This window comes from Chaetura pelagica, unplaced genomic scaffold (genome assembly GCF_000747805.2).
Source record: "Chaetura pelagica isolate M959 unplaced genomic scaffold, ChaPel_1.0 scaffold76, whole genome shotgun sequence".
In the NCBI taxonomy this organism is placed as follows: domain Eukaryota; kingdom Metazoa; phylum Chordata; class Aves; order Apodiformes; family Apodidae; genus Chaetura; species Chaetura pelagica.
The window spans coordinates 9,469,593-9,484,644 of NW_009970723.1; the positions used below are offsets into that span (position 1 = coordinate 9,469,593).

At 37.5% G+C, this 15,052-nt stretch overlaps 1 protein-coding gene across 2 annotated transcripts in view; it reads left to right on the top strand.

The window, feature by feature from the left end:
* VPS13B (vacuolar protein sorting 13 homolog B (yeast)) overlaps positions 1–15,052 on the top strand; it is a 429,191-nt gene that overhangs the window by 20,890 nt on the left and 393,249 nt on the right. For both annotated transcript variants that reach the window (XM_010006448.1, XM_010006447.1), the window contains exon 3: positions 11,995–12,115. In XM_010006448.1, the coding sequence (XP_010004750.1) occupies positions 11,995–12,115 (121 nt within the window). The remainder of the gene's footprint in view (positions 1–11,994; positions 12,116–15,052) is intronic.

Genomic DNA, 15,052 nt, shown 5'->3' on the forward strand with positions numbered 1-15,052 from the left:
GTATTTGTTCATCTGAATACTTGTAGAGTATGGGACGATTTTAAAAAAACACTGCATGTGGCTAGAAATAGGCTGTTTGTCATTTGGCAGAAATGGTTATGTACACATACATGAACCTGTGTGCTTCCACAAAGGGAGCAGGATTAGAATGAAGCTCTAACTTCCAGATCATGTACCAGATCATATTGTGTGACTGTGTTAACAGACACATATCAGTATGATGCAGTGACATAGTCATGTCCTCTGGTAACTTCATTGATATATATTCATTGTCCATTTAAACCTTGAATAACAGCTCAGAAACTGTTTTTGAGGCAGATGTGTGTGGTTCTTTGCATCTTGAATTCCTGACCAAGACATTTGGATATAATGATGTGCCAGCCTGTTAGCTATATGAAAGCTAGATGCATTTTTTTTTCCTTATCAAGTATAAAATAAATAGTTAATCTGTTGTGCAATGATTTGCAAACTTGTGTTCCTCCCCATCAGTAAATCTTGAGAAAGAGCAGCTCTCAGAGTCAGTTGACTGTTCTTATTCAAGATTTAAAAAAAAAATATCTCAAACTGACACATTTTAGAGCTTTATATTTCCAGAGCAGTTTAACAATATGTATGTAACAATACGTTCTTTTGAACAAAAATAGTTTATAAAGTTTTGTTTATTTATTTTAATGGTATGTAGGACTCGCTCAGAAGTGATTGATGGTTGTGGTGTCCAACTTTGTAGACACAAGTATGATACAGCTTAACCTAGTCTGAAATACTTGGTTCACAGTCAGTTGGAGGGGGAAGGACGGGAATGACAGTAGTGAGGAGACCTGTCTGGAAAGACTAAGTAGAGTGTGTCTGTCTGTGTATGGTGGATTCAGGAGTGAATGGACTGTGGTCTGTGCCACAGGAGGGTGCTAAAGCATGAACCAGATCCCTGGGTGATTGCCATGGGTGGATGACCCTGGATTGTCTTAATCCTTGAATTATTGGTATTCCTAAAATTCAGATCAATACTTTTTTTTTTTCTTTCTTTTTTTTTTTTTTCTCCCCTAAAGTGAGGGATTTCCCTTCTGAATAATTAAATTCTAAGTTGCAACTACTCTTCAGGACTGCAGATAAAAAGCATCAGTAAAGGAAAGCTCTCTTCTGGTTTGAATGCAGTTGCAATTAAGGGAATTCATAGTATTGTGAGGTATATGCTTTATGTTAGTTTTTGAAGAAGCTATAACTGTCCACCATCCCAAGAAATACATACCATGTAAAGTGGTAAATGCTAGAGAAACCTGAACGAGTTGGTGACTTAATGGTGTGTTACCCGTGATTACTCATGTGAAACTTTAATAAAACAGGGTTCTTAATGTAAATAGATAACAAACCTGATAAATTACGGTTTTAGGAGAATATTTTTTGTAAGTTTAGCTTTATATGTATTCCTTGGCCTATGTTATTCAGTAGTTTTTTTACAGATTATGTTCCATGTTTTAATTTGAAACAAGATACATGATTTTCTTCTTCCATGCTAAATCCTTCCTGAGCCCTCCTGCTTGGCATTACATGAGACTAGAGGATGTTTCCAGGCTTTTAACTTTCCCACATACATATTTTTTTCCCCAATTTCTTTTGAATCTTATTTCTCCATCCTGTTGTCCAATTTTGTCTTGTACTTTTGCATGTGGCTGGAGTGTGCAGTTGAGCACTGAACAGGAACAGTGCAGTCTTTTCAGAATATTTGTATATTCTGTTTGCTGGGGCACTGAACCTCATTTCTTGCTGACACTCACTTTCCTCTCTCATTTTAAACCTGTACTTATTTTTTCATTGCAAATTAGACTAGGAATAAAAAAAAAACTTTCAAAATTATTGGCACAAATTTGGGAGAAGGGGTTTTGCTCTCACTTTAATATTAAAAAAATAAAATCCCTTCTGAATAACTTGTAGCAAGGAAAGTACATTCATTCCTTTGAAGTCTTTTGAATGCCAAAATTTGTGTAAGGAAGGCAGTGGCATGTACATAGTGGTCACTAGAAAGAGTAATAAATGATGGATCCTGGTAAAAAAATAATTACTGCCCGAGAGGAGCTACATTTTATTTTAAAGTTACCAATGTGATGAAAATGTACATGTTATATTATAATTACAGAGATCCTTTGTAAAACTTTGCAACACTTGGAAGTATTGTTGACAGCTACATTTCTCTTAACATACAGCATTCTGGTGGTTTTGTGCAGTATATTACTGACTATTTTAGGAGATAAATTATTTTTGTTTAGGTGTAAGGTTCAAAAGCTTTCTTATTTAAAAAGCAGTGCATTGTAAATAGCAGTAAATTCCTTCAAATGGTGTACACATCACAGACCAACAACTGCAAAAGAAATGACTGATTATATGTAAAAATGTCTTAATGTGTGTGTGTTTTGAATAAGTTACACCTGTGTATATTTTTTCACATTGATTGACTGTAGAGTTCTGAAATGAATAATTGTCTTAAAACAGCCACCCTGACAAAGTGGATGTTGTGCTTGGGTGGAGCCCTCATTTGATGAACCACCTGTTCTCACAGCCCCTCGTTCAGTAGCCACCCTGATAAGTGGGACATTGTTGTTACCTGACAAGGAGCAGTGGCCGGGCAGCGGGGCCCTGCGGAGGCAGAGCGCCTTCCTGCAGTAGTGCTCTGTAAGGCCACTGGACGAGGGGCATGTGCAGAAGTGTGGGTCATTGCTCGGTCAGCCCTATGGGAGAGAGGGCAACAAGCGACCACCTGGACCCCTGTGCTGCACCAATTCATTTCCAGAACGTTCTCAAACCTAACACTGAGTGTGTGCAAAGTAGGCTGAGCCTCACCCAGGAGAGGTGGGGCCAGGTGGCATAAAAGACCGAATCCAAACGCTTGGTGTGTGCCCACCATCCAGGGACCTCTCTGTGTCTGTCACCTTATTCTCGGCATGTAAGGGTAACATAATTTCTGATTTTGCTAAGTTTTGCCGCTTTTAACCCGTTGTTTTAGAAAGTACTATTTTGCTAAGTTCTGCTAGTTGTAACCCATTGCTGTGGTCTTACTCCTACAGTACTGTGCAGAGAATTCAAGAGGTTCATCTAGCTGACTGGGTTGCTAAAGAGGTAAACTAAGAGAGGGTTAACCCTGCCCCTGGGGCAGTTAGAAAAGGTTAACTCTAGCGGTACCCATCTGGTGGGATGTGACATTGATCAGGAAGATTTTACAGTCATTCAGCCAGCTTTGTAGTTTAGTCTATTAGTTTTTTAAACTAGTGTTATTTAAATAAGATGTAACTGTTAAGTTACAGTAGGTGAAAATCTTTTTTACCCTGTAGTGATATCTGAAGTTAACTTAAAGAATAACAATAAACCCTAAATCTTAGTATTACAAGTACAGTAGGGCTATAAATGTGTAATTAAAAGTTTAAATAAAAGTATTTGATAACATTTTTTTCTTGCTTTTACGGAAGTTTTGCTTGAGACAAATAAATATCTGGAGATAACTGAAGCCCTCCATGAAATTGGCTTCTATGTTTAGAACACGGTCAACCAAAAAGTTATGAAACTATCTGATTTAGAGTAAATGATGTTTCAGCTGGGTGTATTCAAGTCTAAAATCTAACATATAGTTATACATACCCAACAGATTTTAATTTATTAAACTATTTGAATGTCATTCATACAAGCATTAATAATAGTATTACATGTATGTGCAGAATGCACAAAAAGTGTACTGAATGAGAATAACTATTGGAAATGGGTTAGGAAATGTTTTGTCTTAACATAGCACTAAAAAGCCATTAGTATTCTTTTTGTGAAGGTGGTGTTTAGTTCTTAAAAAGGGAAGAATTTTTTCCTAGAGCCATGTCAATGTTCAAGTCCTCTGCTGTAGATCATCAATGAAATTCCCAATGCTTTTGAATTTGCAGGATGCAGTAAAAAAGTAGAGAGCTGGGGATTAGTCAGTTTGCTGGAGCCCTGCTGTAGGTATGCTGCTCAGCAGTGTTTGGTATTAGAAGAAAACTTCATCTGGACAGTATTATACCTTCCTCTGAAGGAAGTGGGTAGCCAGGTTGTGTTGTAATAAAAATTATTACTACATCCTTGGCAGGTGGTTGGTGGAGGGAATTCTGGCACATGATGTCTGGGTTCCTAATAAACTGCAATAGGAAATGTGTTAGGGGAAAGTACCCCCTAAGAAAGTGTTAAATGGAGCTGCAACTACAATCCACTAGGACAGTGGAGGATACAAGTACCCTTAATATTCTGCCACCATGAAGGAAAGTGATGTCTTGGTGAAGAGTCTGGGGGCCATTGAAATAAGGTTGGGGACTAGGCTAGCCCTCTAGCAGGTGGAACAGATTACAACAGGGAGAGTAACTTGAATGGGCCAAATTTTTGCTAATGGTTCTCAGATGGTGTTTAATGAATCAGTGATGTGATCAAGCCATGCTCAGAATGGTGTGTCAATCTTCCTGTAGGGTTCAGGAAAACATACTTGATAAATGCTTGAGAAATCAGCTATTCTTAATTATTTCAAGGGAGGTGTAAAAAGGATGAGAGTGTGTCCAGTCTTTGGTACTACATCCTCCAAAATAGCACACAAACATGTAAACTGTTTTCAATACTGTTATCGTACACATACAAAATGCAGTGATGTGAGACATGTTTGTTGTGGTGCTGACTGGTTCAAGGGCTGGACCTGTCTGTGGGTGAGGTCATCCTGTAACAGCCCTGAATTGTGTGTTAGGCTCGGTGACACCAGAACAGTCAAACTATTCTGGATTTTCCCTGTGTGGAGATAAACTGTTCAATGTGATATATGTAATTTGTTCTGTTAAGACTTAATTCTCATGACAAAGTGTGTGTTTTTTTTTTTTTTTGGCAGATCTCTATTCTTTTTATAGTCTTAATTTTATTCATGGAATCATAGAATGGTTTGGTTTGGAAGGGACCTTGAAGATTAACTTGTTCCAACGCACCTGCATGGGCAAAGGAAACCCTCCACTAGACCAGGTTGCTCAAGGCCCCTTCCAACCTGTTCTTCAAGAACAGGTTGGAGGGGGCATCCACAACCTCCCTGGGCAACCTGTTCCAGAGTGTCTCACCACTATCACAGTAAAGAATTTCTTCCTAATGTCTAACCTAAATCTATCCTTTTCCAGTTTAAAACCATTACCCCATGTCCTATCACTTTACCCCCGGTAAAAAGACCCTCCCCAGCTTTCCTGTATGCCCCCTTTAGGTATTGAAAGATTAGATTTGATTGTTTCTGAACACAACTCGGAAAAGAGAGTAAAAACTTAAGTTGCTTCTCATCTTTTCTTGTCAAGTTCACGGTCTGTTCTTCTGGGTGTGTTTCCTGTCACTTTTACATCCCAGTCCTTCAGGGTAAACAGTTTCAACCACATCTCCTTATTTCCAGGCTTAGAGAATATGTGGGGCAGAAGGACCATTTTTAGCCCATATCCATTGCATCAAGGATGCCCCACATCAGTTTTGCTGAAGGAGCTCATGTAGCACAAGTCTTTCTGCTACGTCTCTCCTCCTGACTCACCTCCTCTCAGACCACCCCAGTGTGAAAGTTACTGAGTTACAGAGTTCTGTGCACTGTGAGTTTAGTGGAAAAATCATTTAGGAATTGCTTTTATTCCCCCCCCCCCATCCTTACTTCTATGGTAATGCCAAACCCTGAGTATAGCTGACATTTGCTACTGTAATATTTTGTAATTATTTTTTTTGTTGTTGTTGTTTTGGTTTCTTTTTTTTTTGTTTTTGTTTTGTTTTGTTTGTTTTGTTTTTTGTAGCTTATAGGACTCCATTGTGCTAGGTATTAAGAAAACACGGAATACTGTTACAGAATTAAGCTGCCCCCACCCATATGCCCCCAAGCCAAAGCACTGGTGAACTTCGTGTAGTGTGAGGATGAATGAAGTCTTTAAAAAGCTTATCCTAAGAGAAATTACAGAAAAGTAATTTTGAGATGTTTATTGCTATTAAAAAGCACTTATATCATAGTAGGTGGCTTCATAATGCTTTTTAAAACACAATAAATATATCAACAACTTTACTAGATCATCAGTTAACTGTTTATTTATTATAAACTTTCTTTCCAAAGTTGAGGATACATGTACAACTTCCCTCAAATACTTGCAAAGTAATTTTATTTGTTGCTCTGCATTAGATGTTGAGAAATTGAGGTGTTGTCATGGTTTAACACCAGCTGGCAACTAAGCAGCATACTACCACTTACTCATCTCCCCAGCAGGATGGGGGAGAGAATTGGAAAGTAAAACTGTGAAAATTCATGGATTGAGGTAAAGACACTTTAATAGGTAAAGCAAAAGCCATGGCACTCAAGCAGAGCCAAACAAGGCATTCATTTACTACTTTCTATGGGCAGGCAGGTGTTCAGCCATCCCCTGGACAGCAGGGCTCCATCGTGTGTAATGGCAAACACCTTCCTTCTTTGCCCAGCTTTATCTACTGAGCATAACATTGTATGGTATGGAATATCCCTTTGGTCAGTTGTGGTCACCTCTCCCAGCTGTTTCCCCTCCCAACTTTTTGTGCACCCCCAGCTTCCTTGCTGGTGGCATGGAGTGAGAAGCATAAAAGGCCTTGACTCTGTGTAAGCCCTGCTTAGCAGTAGTGAAAGCATCTCTGCACTATCAACACTACTTTTAGCAAAAATCCAAAACAAAGACCCATGCTCGCTACTATGAAGAATATCAGCTCTTATCCCAGCCAAAACCAGCTCAGGAGTATTTCTGAGGAACACTTGGTGAGAGTAGCCTGCTTTATTTATCTTTGGCTCTGTGGCCTTATCACCATACACTTTCAGACTTGTGACAGCTTCCTTTCTTGTCAGCGGAAGAATTTTCCTCCCAAATACCTCAGATAATCAGCTAATCAAAACAGTAGCAACACCGCAGGCAGATGTTTATTGCCCAGAAATCAATAGGCAGAAAGCCTATTCTGCAGTGTTGGTGTAGTGGACTTCCTACAGCTTTCAGATGGGGCTGCAGTGGCAGCATTTTATGCTGCCCACAGCTTTCACCTGGATTTTTAACTCGTACCTCTATTTCAGGGCACAGTGTGTTGTGTTAATATAAAATTAACAAAATATGGCTTATGATAGCAGAGTAAGAGATGGATGTAACCACATGGTCTAGTACAGGTGTCTTAGTTTGCATTCCTGCTCACTGTTTCTATTTGTTTCTCTAACATCAGCTGAGATCAGATGAAAGAAGATGCAAATACAGACTGACACTGTGTTAAATTATTTCTTGGTTTTATCACGTTTGCAGCCTGTTCCAATACTTGATCACCTTCCTGGTGAAAAAGCTTTTCCATAGCTCTGTTTGGAAGTGCCTGTTTCAGATTTGTCAAAGGTGTGTACTGTGAGAGAATGAGTGACAACAGACACAGAGTCTGGTTCCATCTTCTCTCTGCCCTCCCAGTAGGTAGCTGTAGACAGCAGTAGGATCTCCCTTTTCCAGGCTGAACAACCTCAGTTGTCTCAGTATCTCTTAAGGGAGAACTTAAGTGCTCCAGTCTCCTAATCACCATAGTGGCCCTCTGTTAGATCTGATTCTGGTATGCCCGTGTCCTTCTTGTACTGGTGAGCCCTAGTGCAATCTTCCACACATCTCACCAGAGCCAAAGAGTGTTGTGCCTCTGGCTTCACCCTTGCCAATACGGCCCAGCACTTAATTGGTCTTTGTAGTAAGAGCACACTTCCAACTTGCAGTCCACTGTGACCCTTGGATTCTTTTCTGCAAAGCTGCTTTCTAGCAAGTTGGCTGTTAGTTGCTTCAGTTACACAGAGTACCTGAATCCTAGGTGCAGGACTTAGCGTTTGCATCTGGACTTCACAAAGTTCCTGGCAGCCCATTTCTTCAGCCTCTCAAGGTCCCTATCAATAGTAGCCCTGCCCACCAGTGCATTGGCTCCTTCCCCAAGGTTGGTACTACTCGTAATCTTGCTGAGGGTGCACTCTATCCCATCTTCCAGATCTTTAATAAGGACATTAAGCACCATGGGCTTGGTATTGATCCCAAGAAGCTAGTCACCAGTTAGACTTTGTACCCCTGCTCACAACCCTTTGGGCCCAGTGGTCCAGCCACTTTTTTCACCCAGCTCATCTCCTACTATCCAGTTGATATCTCAGCAACTTGGGAATAAGGTTTGTGCAGGAGACTGCATAAAAGGCTTTGCTAGAATGAGTATGTTTTGAGTATTACTTTAGTCTTGCTGCAGGCAACTAACTTGTCAGCTATATAAGCACAGCCCGCTAGTGGAAAATTATTTCCTCTCTTGTGGGTTTTTTGCATCTTGTGATTTTAAGATACACTTTACAGAAATAAGTATCTCTTACTCACCTGTAAAAGATCTTAAGCATGTTGTTTTAGCAATAATAAATGATAAGAAAGAGCAAAAGAAAGAGAGAAAACAGTGATGGAGAACTCTGCAAATTTGTGCATTAGGTAGTTAAGATTGATGTGTTCAGGCGCTGTCAACTGTAATTTGCTTTAAACCTTGCAATAGCTTTTATATTGCAATAGAAAATTGAGGAACTTGCATGTAAATGTACTAGCCTCAGTGTCGTTGGCATGTTACTTGTGACTTGCATAGTTACAGAAGTAACCATAGTGCTTTATAAAAGCATTTCAGCTGAATACATGGTCTGACATGTTTGTCAAAAGGGAAGAAGGAACCTAGTTGTGCAAGCTTCTGTTTGTTCTGATCTGAGGTATAAAACAACTTCTACTTATTATGTAAGGTAGTGGGAAAATATGTTTCTGTAAATGTTATTAGAAAAAAAAAAATCACCTCTAGATATATGATTAACTTTTTAAATCTAATTTTCCGCTATTGTGACTGTTCTTTGGAATCACTCTTGTTAATGCTAAAATGAATGGACATTTTTCAAATCTCATACTATAACTATAGTTCTATAATTATCGGCACTTTTAGAATGTAGGTCCCTTCCCACCGCCGGCATAATTTTGACTTTAAAATGTTTGTCGTCTGGTGTGAGGTGGATTTATTGGGAGCGCAGTAGTTTTAGTGCCTTTTGGCTGGGTGTTTCTGATGACATCACTGTGATCTAGATACAGTGTGTGACTCTAGTTGGTTCCAGTGTTAAATAGTTTCATAATTATGCTAGTTTTGGCAGTTCACGTGGAACTTTTTCCCGTTTCTTTAATGAACATGTTTTACTTCTGGGCTTATGAGACAGCCACATGTTTGAGAAATTAATAGTGTGCTCTTAAAGTTAATGTTCAGCAGAAGCGTGCAGATACAGAAAGCTTTTGGATATATGTCTATGTAGCGATGTAGTTCCTAATAAGGTCATGGTTACTCTTATCTTACAGTAATAGAAGAAGAAAAAATTTGCTTTATAATGTCTCAGTAGCTGTTGTGAAAAATGGTGTGTTCGTTCCCCAACACCCCTGTGCTGTTCCAAAACCTTTTTGATAATTGTATAATATAAAGAAATGAATGGATGTTATCCCAGATTAAAAAAAAACAACTTTTTCAAATGTTTGGTCAGGTTGAAGTCTTCTTAAATATGGGTATACTCTGTTACTTCATGTGGATTAAGTGACATAGATGTATTTCTGAGATAGATGTTTATTTTCCGCATTTTTGGCACCATCTTGGAACATGTAGACGTAACAGAAGTTTTGGCTACTTTTAGGGCTAACTTGCTCTGAATGGTTGCAATGTTTTTCCATCACAACAGACTTGTACCTTAGGGAAATACAAAATTAATTTGTTTATAGGTTAAAATTTGAGAATTTCTTCCAAAATTAACACAATCTAAGAGTTCTCTGCTGTTTTTCTTTAAAACAAACCAAAACCCTTGAAAACCCAGTGTACCAGTGTGTATTCCTAATTCTCTGAAAGTGGTACAGGTTTAAACCACTCTTATTTCATCTTTGAGTGTTAAACATTTTGTACAATCCACAAGTGAGCTCAGGAAAGAAGGAAATGTGCTAATTGAGCTGTTTGGTCACACAGACTTCTCAGGTTTTTTTGCAAGTTCAAAACATAAATAACCTTATGGGGACTCATCTGAAAAATTATTTTCATGCTATATATGAATTAGTCTCCAAGACAGAGAGTATGGTTAAAAGTTTAGCTTAAAAGTCTATGATCAGATTTTTCTGGGTAAGCTGGAGATTTGAAAGATAAATGAACTTTTCTGATTATAAAGTATACCTGTTGATGAAGAGACTTCTGTCATGCCAGTTTAAAGATAAAGCAAGAGCTTCAAGCTGTCATTATTGCTCAGGCAGGTCATGAAGACAGTGGTGTTTTCGGAAGTTGCAGTGTAGTTAGAAGTTCTGAGTCAGTCTTTAGGAGACACATTCCTCAATGAAAAGCATCAGAAGACTGTCAAAGATAAGAAAGCAAACAAATGCCCTCCAAACACATTTGATGCTAAACACTTGTTTCATTTTTTCATGCACTCGGATGGGAAAATCCTGTATGGCCAAATAACCATAAATTAAAAACTTGTTTCAGTTCTATGTCTGAAAAATCTCAAATTCTATATGGTAACTCATCCGTCTTTCAGAACCTAGCTTCCAGCCTTCTAATGTATGAATGGGTCTATCTTCTGCAGTATCTCCCAGTAAATTCAGCCTTCTATTTTTTTTATTTTTTGTTTTTTCAAGATAAGATTATTTTGCTCATAATATTTTTTTCTTAGTAAAAGTGGTATTTCCACATTAAGAGAGATTTTCCCACTGTGTCTTGTTTTTCTAAATATGGAACAGAAGAAAAGAACTATCTCTACAGTAGTTTTTGAAGTTGTGAATTTCTATTTAAAATATATCATTACATGTAACTTTTGTTTTGTTTTCATGCAAGAAACATTAATAAACAAATAACGTGAAGATTCCAAGTTGTAATGTCTCTCACAGTAGTAAAAATGGGCAGCATGCAGGAAAACATGATTGATCCCGTACAAAAACCCAGCACAATTTAAGCTGTTTGCTTTTTTGGTGATTAGAGGACTTAATAATATTGTAGCTTCATACTGTAGCACTTGACATTTGTTCCCCAAACCCTTCTTTTTCTGAATATGTTGTGTGATCCTTGGAGTGCTATGACCCAGAGAGCATTTAGCTCTTTTTCTGCAAGAGACTGCATCCATTGAAGAGGTAATTTGGCTTGGATCAAAAGTTGTAAGAATTTACTTCCTCTCTAGCCTGCTCTGATACACTTACAAGAATATTTCTGTTACTTTTCTTGGCTTTCTTGCACTCATGTCTTGCAGTTAATCTGTCATTCTGAAATGTAATGGGAATACTTGTTGGGTATTTAAGGTCCTATATTCAACTAATTTTTTTTTTTTTTTTGTTTCTGTGAATTTCATCCTGTGAGGCTTATGTCATATTCTCTGATTATGTGCCATATTTCCTGCTTCTGAATTCCGTAAGGTAAATAAGCTGTATGGAAGCTCAAGATGAGTGGGTGTCCTGAGTTCATTTATCCTTTCTGGGGCCATCTTTTACTATTTTAGAAGTTTCTAAAAGTATTTTGCTTTGTGAATCAGCTTCAATTAGCTGCATTAGGAAGGACATGACTCTGGTATCTTAGGACCACCTGAGGTGTTTTCATGAGTAGACATGTAAGCTCATAAAATTTGGTAGTTTTTCTTTTTTTTTTTTTTTTGGTAGTCTGCAGCCCTCTTTCCATTTGAAGGAATGTTTCAGCAGAAATGGGTCTAGATGACATGTTCAGTTGAAATTAATGATTAAATGACTGAGGAATTTTCTTAAACAATTTCAAGTATTGATTGCAAATAATTGTTTGTTTTCCAGCTAGCTGTGTAAAAATTTCTCTAGTTAGAGGCTTGTACAGGATTGAATAGATGGAAAAACACTAACAGAATTTTAATTTTCCAAATCTTTAGGAGTTGTTTGCCCTTTTTTTTCATTTGTTTGTTTTGTTTTGTTTGTTTGACTAAGTTGCTTTCTTCTCCTCTAGCAGGAAGACCACGAAAGTTGTGGTTCCAGTTCAACAAACCGCAGTACCACAGAAAGCACGAAATCAGCAGTAAAACCACGACGAGTTCAGCAGTCTGCTTCTCCTGACCCTGATTTACCTCCAGGTAATCCATAATTTCAGATGCTGCATTGTATTTGAGTGATAAAAAATACACCTAAATTTCATTCAAGTGGTTGTGATGTCTAAGTTATACTATCATATTGCTGTCCAACTATACGCATTAGAGGTGAGTGAAATACTTGAATGTTTTACAACACAAGCAAGTTGCAATAAAACATTGTTAATCCTTACATATTTTCCTTCCATTTTGTTGAATTCTTAAATTTACTGAACTGATTTATGGCATAAGATAGATTAGTGTGGAAAACATAAGGTAGGGGTAGCGTGTTAGATTTTATCCTCTGCTTTTTCGTGTTCCGTTACAGATCATTCTGTGATTTCTACTGTTAATTAACTGCTCAGTCGTTCACGTTCAGTTCTTGTAAGCTTTCAGACATTTTGTTTTCAGATTCTTGTAATGGCTTTAAAGGTAAGGTTTTTCTCTTTAAGAGATTACTAATTCTGAGAGATGTTTCTTATCGAGTTTTCTGTCTACTGGTAGAGATGTTCACCACTTTGTGTTTTCTGATGTGAAATTTGACTCAGTTGGACTTGGAGATATATAGTTCCTCAGGCATTTTTATACCATATAAATATTTAATGGCTATTGCCTCTGAGTTTGCACAGAAATTTGTAGTATATATGGTGTTTTGTGCAGAAAAATGAAACTGGAGAGTACTAGAATGAATTGCTGTTTGTTTTCTTGGTGCATGTTATTTTAGATGGATTAGAGACATGAGTTTTGTGTTAGGCTTTTTTCTGTCTTTTGTTAATGGGAAGTTTATACTTGCCTTGACTCAAAAGAGAACATTTGAATTTAGTGTGTGGAATAATATATACTGCAGAGTATCATCTTGTTTTGGATTGGGTGCTTGAGGAGCCAGGTCTGGAGGCTCTCATAAAGCCCTGAGATGCCATAAATTCCAGTGGTTTTGGAATGGGAGGACTGTTGGCATCTGCTGTGTCCTACCATGGACAGCGCTTCAGCTCCAGCAGTTCCTTGGTGTTTAGTTCTTTGGGTCTCACCTAGACTGGGATGATTGTATTGCTTTCATTGACAGTTTAAGGATTTTGGTTTTTCAAATTTTTTTCATCCAGCATTACCTGTGGACCTTCCAGAAAGTTGTAGTGTTAGTGAAAGGCTGGAGTTCTGCTTATTGTAATGCTGACATCTGATGAAGTTAAACATTCCAAAAGATGTGCTTCCACAGATCCAGATACAACATGCACATTGAAAATTGGTTTGCATGTCATCTTTTATGATCATATTGTGGTTCTCAGTGATTATTGTGCTCACAAGAATTGCATATACTGTATTTGCAGTACTGTAGCAAATTACAAGATCTAGTGTGTTCCTATGTTACTATTTAATAGGTTATGTAGCAGTACTTTGTGCTTCTGTGAAACTGTAGGGCACTGTCACCTCCTGCATTGTCATTACATTTCTCCTTTAACTGGGCAGATTATGTTGCTAGTAAAGTCTAATGATTCAGAGAGCATTGGTGAAAAGCTCACCTTATTGAGTGGACTGTAAATTACTTTCCATGTTGCGAAGTTCTCTTTATATAGTTGGGTTGGGGTTTTTTTAAATGCATAAAACCTAGTTTAGTATAGAAGTCCTATGTGATAAACAGCCTCCCTGAGGCGCAGGGAGGCTTCCTTTATGGGAAGATTTTCTTCTGTGGTATAGGATATGGCTTGGCGAAGCTTTAATTTTGCACATCTTGGATTTTAATAAGATATTGAATCATCTGCTTCAGATTTGGTTTAGCCTTTGGAGGTATCAGACTACTGTTGTAATTTGTTGAAAGATTTATTTATCTTTTAACTTTGCTGTGTTCTCAGAGATGGAGCTAGGCAGAGCTTAGCTAAAAATGTAACTTTGGTAACAATGTTGCTATGAACTTAATACGTTTAGATGTGACTAATCTGATTATATAAATTCTGTTTAATCAGTAGACCACTATGGTCGACTGTGGTGCTACAATCTGAAACTGCATTCATGGCTTTTACTGTACAACGTAGCCTACCAAGTTCTGGAAAATTTGGAAAACATGTACATGTGGATTTTGTGTAGAGCCTTGGGAGAGAATTTACTGCTATAAATTTTCTAGTATTCTTAGTCACTTCATTATAGAGTACTAGAGTTTGTAGCAAAGATGGTCATGGTGTTATGTTTAAAAATTGCAGGGATAAAAAGCAACTCCTGCCTGTATTTAAAACAAAACCCTTTTTTTAAAAAAACAAAACCTGAATTATACATGAACCTGCTGATGTTTTGTTACATTGTTTTGAATTAGATTGACTTTGAAAGACCCTTGACATCAAAATGTTGAAAAAACTTTTGAACCTGTGGAGGGACATCTTCACTGTCTTTAGTAAAATTAGTAGCTTGCTTTAAAATCACAATTGCATATCTGGTTAGGATTTTATCGTTACTAGTTACATAGTGTACTAAATATTTCTATGCTGAATTTAAGAAACTAAATGCTTTGTGCCAGCTTCTATTTATATGCAGGTCAGTTTACACAACTCTAGTGATGAATATGGGTCTCTTACACCCCTTAATTACTGAAGTAACACATCAGATCTTCTGAATTCATATAATCTAAAAAGATGTTATTGTTTTAAGAAGTTAGTGAGAAAAGCCTTAAAATCAAATTATTCCACATATTTTTCAGTAGTTTTTAAAAAGATTATGTTAGAAGTGTGATAGTTCTAAGGTGTCAAAATGTTGACTTTCACTGTGTTTCTGGATTTCCTGTTTCTGTAGATAACGTTCTGAAACATTTTCTAGATGTTGTTTTAGAAAAATTAAAATCTTATTAAGAAGGCAGGAGATGTTAAAATGCCATTTCTCTTCTGCTGGATCTAGCTTTACTCAAAGGGTAGCATGCTCAAGAGTCATATAAAATGGAGGAAGGTGAATTATGATAAGAAA